The sequence below is a fragment of the Gadus macrocephalus genome, chromosome 23 (assembly GCF_031168955.1).
Source record: "Gadus macrocephalus chromosome 23, ASM3116895v1".
NCBI lineage: Eukaryota > Metazoa > Chordata > Actinopteri > Gadiformes > Gadidae > Gadus > Gadus macrocephalus.
This window is the reverse complement of record NC_082404.1, coordinates 12908904-12916403: the sequence shown is the minus strand read 5'-3', so window position 1 is coordinate 12916403 and position 7500 is coordinate 12908904. Positions and strand designations below refer to the sequence as shown.

The following is a 7500-nucleotide window of genomic DNA, read 5'->3' as shown; positions in this document are numbered from 1 at the left end:
TCAAATAAACAAAACTGGATCATGAGAAACTTTAATCCTGTTTCACCGTACAAAACATCCACTCGCAAACTAAAGCAGACAACGCAAACCGCACCGACCGCCACACACACACACACACACACACACACACACACACACACACACACACACACACACACACACACACACACACACACACACACACACACACACACACACACACACACACACACACACACACACACACACAGAGAGAGACGACCTCTTCGACCAGAGTGGAACCCATGTATATACAGACTCAGACAGCGCCGCCGCGAGACAGAAGCAGACGGACCTCTAGGTGGGCGGCGCAGCGTTCCTCGTGGCCGCGGGCTAGGTCGCTCTCTAATCGCTCTTTGTCCCGCGCGAGGCCCGCGCAGACCCGGCCGCGCTCCTCCATCTTGGCTCGGAGCTGGGCCGCCTCCCGCTGCAGCCGCTCCGAGGAGCTCTGTGTGCTGCACGGCAACTTGAAAGTAAACAATAACAAATGATAGGCCAGGGAACGGGAGAAAGAGGAATAGACGTTTGATAATAAATAGGGCCACCGCACTCGTTCACCAAGTCACCGGATAGGGGGGATGACATCAGCGGGTAAACAGGGGAGGAGACATTGGGGTTGCAGATGGGTAGATATAAATAAGTATTATGCCTCCAAATTGTGGGATAAATGGCTGGAAAGAAGCCGAAGAGGAAACAGAAGGAGATAATCGAGAGCGATAGAGAAGGAGAGAGATACAAACATGTATGCATTTTAGAAAAGTATACTACACAAACAGAAAAACACTACTTAATACTACTGTAGATACTACAGGCAAAGCAGAAACTTTTTTGAGAGAGAGAAAGAGAGAGAGACAGAGAGAGAGACAGAGAGAGGGGAGTTGGGGAGAGAGAGAGAGAGAGAGAAAGAGATAGAGCAAGAGAGAGAGAGAGGAGAAGATAGTAAGAAAGAGAGAGAGAGGCTGAACCTACCTCTTTCTGACAGTCAGATCCCAGCTTCTTCCTCTCCTCTAGCTCCTTCACCAGGGCAGCCAGCTTGACCTCCCTCCGCTGGATCTGATAACCCGTAAACAAACGTAAACAACATCAGCAAGACATATAGGACGGCCAAGACTGTATGATCATCCATGAATCAATGATATAAAGTTTAGGTTAGAGTAAAGAAGTAAAATAACTATAATAAATACACAAATCGCTTGTGTAACATATAATGTACATCCCCGGCGAAAAAGGAAAAGAACTGAAGAACAACAAAACAAAACCAAAACCAAAACGATCCTCACAACTATACACACTGGACAATAATACGTGTACACGTGTGTCAATGTTAGCAACGCACCGCAACACAAAGCGCAAACGAAACGGTGACAGGGGCTCAACCAAAGGTTACCGGGGGTCAGAGGTCTGTGGGAAACAGACGGGAGCTCCGGCGGCCAAGGCCCCGGGCCTCACAACCGGCCTGCCTGCCGGTGGTTAGCGGCGGGGGGATGACGCCATGCAGATAGAAATGGCTGTTTACGCTCCCCTCCATTGTAGACGTGGTCTGATCACTGTTTGTGTTTGTCTGTTTCCTTGGTGACCCGCTCTAATTACCCACTTCAAGCCGGCAAACACACCACATTCATACGTGTGTGCGTGTGTGTGTGTGTGTGTGTGTGTGTGTGTGCGCGTAGGTGTGTGTGTGTGTGTGTGTGTGTGTGTGTGTGTGTGTGTGTGTGTGTGTGTGTGTGTGTGTGTGTGTGTGTGTGTGTGTGTGTGTGTGTGTGTGTGTGTGTGTACGTGTGTGTCTGATTGTGTTGGTGTCATGGACGGAAATTTTTGTATTCCCTTGTCGGTTTTGGGCTCCAGGAAACATTTATAAGCTGTTTCTTCCTATTTCTGCTACCTCTCTCCCTCTCTTGCTCTCTCCCTCTCTTGCTCTCTCCCTCTCTTGCTCTCTCTCTCTCTCTCTCTCTCCCTCTCTCTCTCTCCGACTCTCTGACTCTTTCCCATCTGCTCTCTCGCCCCTCTCGTTCTCTGAATCCCTCTCCTTTCACGCGGCAGCCACCTCTCTTCTCCTTCGTTGCCCTTCATTTTATCTGTCTCCCCATCTCGCCGAGCCCCCTGACTCTCGTACAAACACACACATCGACACACAAACACACCACGTGCACAAACACACACACACACACATTGATGCCGACACACACACACACACACACACACACACACACACACACACATATCGACACAGGCACACGCACGTACACAAATGTTAACACACACACATGTGCTGGGAAGAGGGGGCACGGCTGCGAGTGGAGTTGAGGCCTCGTTTGTAACTGTCCGAGGGGGATTGATGGAGTTAACTTGGCTCTTTGACCTTTCACCCCTCCTGTCGTCACACGGCCTGAGCCCGGCAGCCCTGCCTGGACCTGAGTTACGGCTTGGGCCCAATCGTATATCAAAAGTACACGGATAAATGTGTAGACAGCGCTTCGCACACATACATTAAACAAAGACACGCACGTGCATTAAACCAAAACAAAAAAAACAAGCAGACACGGGGGGCTGAGAGAAGACACACCTGTGTATGCATATCACGTAAAAAAACATCTGCGAAAAAAACCATCAAGGTCATTCTTTTGGGTTACTATATATCTCCTGTCATTTGTAAAGCTCACACAACACGCAATAACAATACTTGATAACAACGTGTGATTCATCTTTTTGGTGTGTTTTTGTGTGTGTGTGTGTGTTTGTGTGCGTGTGTGTGTTTGTGTGATTCTGTGTGTGTGTGTGCGTGTGCGTGTGCGTGTGCGTGTGTGTGTGTGTGTGCGCGCGCGCACGCGCGCGTGCGTGTGTGTGTGTGCGGTTGTGCGTGTGCTTGTGTCTGTGTGAATCTGTCTCTGTTTCTGCGTCTGTGTTTTTATGTGTGTGTGTGTGTGTGTGTGTGTGTGTGTGTGTGTGTGTGTGTGTGTGTGTGTGTGAATTCCCATTGTGAGCGGGCGTGATAGGCAGCCTGAGCGTTGATAAACACTAGAGGATGCCGTGTCAAAACAGGAGACGGCTCAAAAAACGACAAGCTAACTAGGTCAATGACTAACTTTAAGCAAGAAAAAAACTTGAAGCATCGCTGTGTTTGCACCTTTTGTGATAGTGTGTGTCTATGTCTGTTTGTGTGTGTGTACGTGTGTTTGTGTGTTTGTACTATAAGCTCTAGAACGAATCTGCAGGAGGGGACCTCCCAATATCGAAGGTATTTTTAAATCAATGGGCTCTTAAGCGAATCCACGTCTTAACACTCAGATATATACACACACACACACACACACACACACACAGACACACACACACCATTCAGTACCAGCAAGAGAAGGATCCCTACTGACAGGCAATGACAAGATGAAGTGAAGGGGGGGGGGGAGGCAGGAGGGAAGGGGGTGAGAAATATTTAAACACACACGGTGTGTGGGTGTGTGTGTGTGACTGTGTTTTGGGTTTCAGTAAAGGGAAAATAAAACATAAATGAGCAATATGGGAGATGAGACCAGAGGAAGCAGAAGTGGGATGTAGTAAAAAAAAAAAACAAGAGAGAGAGAGAGAGAGAGAGAGAGAGAGAGAGAGAGAGAGAGATTGGCGGGTTTGAAGGGTTGACTGTTCTGATTGGCTGTCTGGGTATCTTCTCCTTCTCCTCCATCCCTTCCATGAGACGACCGCTCTCGCTAACCGCACTGTAACTGTTCTTCTGACATCCTCGTCATCCTGATTTTCATCCTTTCTCTCCCGCACTCTTCTGGTTTTCCAACTGTCAGTCTGCGTGTCTAATTCAACTCTCTCCAGGTCCGTCTGTCTATCCGCATGTCTAATTCGGTTCTCTTAAGGTCCGTCTGTCCGCCTGTTTAATTCAGCTCTGTCTAGGTCCGTCTGTCTGGCTGACGGCGTGCCTGCTTCCTGCATGAGTTCATGATGGGAGAGTTTCATGGCCAGGTCCAACTCTGAAGATCTGTGTGTGTGCACACTTGTGTGTGTAGGTACGTTTTTGTGCGTGCGTAAATATGTGTGTGTGTGTGTGTGTGTGTGTGTGTGTGTGTGTGTGTGTGTGTGTGTGTGTGTGTGTGTGTGTGTGTGTGTGTGCATGCGTGAATCCGTGGTGGTGTCTATGTGTGTGTGTGGTGTATGCGTGTGCGTATGCATGTGTGTATGCGTGTGTGTATGTGTGTGTGCCTAGCAGGATGAGGGTCCAGCCCCTCCTGGAGACAAAGCTTTCTTGTCATGTTAATGGCTTCACTACAGTCGAGGCTCACAGCCGAGAAAGTCTGGACAAGCACTACCCCCAGACCGCATGTTTAACTACAGAAACATATGGTCAGCTGTGTGTGTGTGCTTGTGTGTGTGTGTGTGTATGTGTGTGTGTGTGTGTGTGTGTGTGTGTGTGTCTGTGTGTCTGTGTGTCTGTGTGTGTGTGTGTGTGTGTGTGTGTGTGAGTGCGTGTGTGTGTGCGTGCGTGTGTGTGCGTGAGCCTTTTAGACACAATGCCCGTGGCATGAGACAAAGAGATAGATGAAAGGGAAAAGAAGACGGGGAAAGATAGACAGCTGTGGATGAAAAATACAAAAAGAACAGAGAAAAACATACAAATCGCTGGAAAAGAGATGGTTTCACGTGTCGATTATTTGTGTCAGTTTTGATGTGTGCATGAGGTGCATTAGACTGGGGATTAGGTCTACTTTTGCAGCTCATGTCTGATCAATCCGACCACTTGCTGTCCACATGGAACCCCATTGCACACGGCTGTTTCGCGGTGTCGACAAATGAATGTGGTGGCTTTTGAGCGCACGGCCAAACAAACTGCCGATCAGATGGATCGAAGCGACGTCCAGAACCTTCCAGACGACTGGAGACATCAGTTTTAAATATTCACACAAGTTCATCCGGGATGCGTCTGCGTGTTTTTCAGTACTTGGCTGAGAGTACGGAGGGGAAGGAGGGGTGTATGGGGCAGTGTATTAGGAGAGACAGCGTGTGAGAGAGTAGAGAGAGAGAGGAGAGAGAGAGAGAGAGAGAGAGAGAGAGAGAGAGAGAGAGAGAGAGAGAGAGAGAGAGAGAGACGGCGTGAGAGAGAGAGAGAGAGAGAGGAGAGAGAGAGAGAGAGAGAGAGAGAGAGGGAGAGGGAGAGGGATGAGAGAGAGAGATAGGAGAGTGCATTCCAAAAGAGGGAGAGAGTTCAAATTATTTGTTCAGCTGTGCTAATGTTAGGACATTTAGGCCTGCAAAGAAAAATACTTAACTTAGCACTGCACCCTTCCATTGACTTGTATGAGAACACACATACACACACACACATTGTCATTCTCAATATCCTGATGGCATGAGGTGTGAGTGAGTGATTAATTGCAAATGTGAATGTGTGAGGGAGAGAGAGAGAGAGAGAGAGAGAGAGAGAGAGAGAGAGAGAGAGAGAGAGAGAGAGTGAGAGAGAGAGAGAGAGAGGGGGAAGCACATGTGTGTGCGCTGTAGATCAGAGGAACAGCACAGCTTTCAGTGGGTAAAGCAGGGCCAGATGTGAGCAGAAACCAGATCTCTGGACAGAGAGAGTAATGGCCCAACTGTTGACTTAACCAATCCAAACATCAAGACAGGACAGACACACACACACACACACACACACACACACACACACACACACACACACACACACACACACACACACAACACACACACACACACACACACACACACACACACACACACACACACAGTAGACCATTGGAGACAGTTCTATTTGATCACGGGTCATGTGCTTGGGGCCCACTAGAGAAATCCCGGTGCATTGGCCGGTCTCGTATGAAATGAACACAGTAATGGACACTGCAGCAACAATAACATTGGTTATAACTCTTAGGCGGATTTGCTTTGAAAGAGCAGCACAAAGAACAAAAAAAAAAAAGATATACCTCCATACTGTACCTGTGCCCAGATCAAAAACACCTTGTTGGCAATAAATCAATAAATGTATCCAATCAATGCGTTTATACTGCGATAAATACACCAATCAATCAATGGCGTTAAGAGGCCCGGCCCCTGACTCCAGTGAGTATAGTTGAGGGCTGGAGGGGCACCTGGTTGAAGGCTCCACAGCTGTGCTCCCGCTACAGTGGTCAGAGTTGGCCAAGTACTTGGGCTTGCTCTCCAATTCAACCCCATGTTATGCTAGTCACCTCTAGTACGTCTAAATCCCCTGTGTTGCCATGAACATCAAGGGATGTCCACCACCAGAGTTTATTAACTGAATTTATCTATATTTATATATATATATTGGTATTGGAAAGGGATATTGAGACAGTGAAGGCATTGCATTGTGAGCGACTCCTCTTGGAGAAATCTATGATTCTAATTATCAAAAGGTTTTGCTGCTGTATGTCATTACAAAGCGTCAAACATTGCAGAAGGCAGTTAATATAGGTAATTATCAAGTGGATTTGTGCTCTGCGATCAGCAGTGTTGGAATATATATATTGAGAGAATCATTTATATTTTACTCGGGTGGTGTTCCCTTTCGGAAGGAAGTCATTTTTCCGCCCTCTTTTTACCCTTTATAATCAGGTTATAAATATCAGAACATCCCATTAGCTCACAACTTTTCTTTTCTTTTATCGGCATAGAAGTAGACAATGTATTCGGCAATCATTGAATATTACGCCTAAAAAAATTGAATATGTGAACAAATCCCTCACCTGGTTGACCCCTCTTATCGGCGGCATTGTGCAGAAAGACAATGCATAACATTAAAGAGAATATTACTTTTCATCGGCCTCCCATTGAAAAGGCGCGTGTTCAATTTAAGCCCATTCTTTTTCCTTCCCTTTTTTAATGACATTGTTGGCGACGTGTAAATTGTGTTTTATAACCAACCAATTACAGCCAATGCCTACTGATAATGCCGGATAAACCGCTACGTTTTAGTGAGGTTTTCAGAAATAAACAAAAGGTTTAGCAATGTATAAAAAGGGGGGTTTGTACCTTTCCTTTCTGTGAAAGTTCTGGAACAGACCGCCTGAACTAAAACTCATAACGTGTGTCCATGAATGGCTGTTATACGCACATACAATCATTTTCTTTCACCTTTTAATTTTCTCTTTTTTACTCCTGTTGCGATTGCCATTTCATGTCCAGATCTAACCCAGGTCCAGAAATAGTGCTTTATAAATACAATTAATGCTAATAATTAACATGGCAATTATATTCATAAAATGGACTGTGGGTCCCGGTTTACCTTTTTTTCGGCGGTGTGACGCAGGTGTGCCAGTTCCTGTCGCAGGCGGCCCACTTCCTGGTTGGCCTTCTGTAGCTGGTCCTGGATCTGCTGATTCTGCTGACTCTCCTGATTGGTGCTCTGTAGCTGGTCCTGGACCTGCCAGCTCTCCTGGTTGGTGCTCTCTAGGTTGGTGCTCTGTAGCTGGTCCTGGACCGGCAGTGTCTGAGGGCTCTCCTGATTGGTTTGTT

General features: G+C 47.1%; 1 protein-coding gene across 1 annotated transcript in view; it reads right to left on the bottom strand.

Moving 5' to 3' along the window:
• LOC132452942 (uncharacterized abhydrolase domain-containing protein DDB_G0269086-like) overlaps positions 1–7500 on the bottom strand; it is an 80086-nt gene that overhangs the window by 11047 nt on the left and 61539 nt on the right. The window contains exons 8-10 of the mRNA XM_060045776.1: positions 7271–7500; positions 988–1071; positions 314–466 (exon numbers count right to left, since the gene is read on the bottom strand). The exon at positions 7271–7500 is cut by the window's right edge and continues 112 nt beyond it. Coding sequence (XP_059901759.1) covers positions 314–466; positions 988–1071; positions 7271–7500 — 467 coding nt within the window. The remainder of the gene's footprint in view (positions 1–313; positions 467–987; positions 1072–7270) is intronic.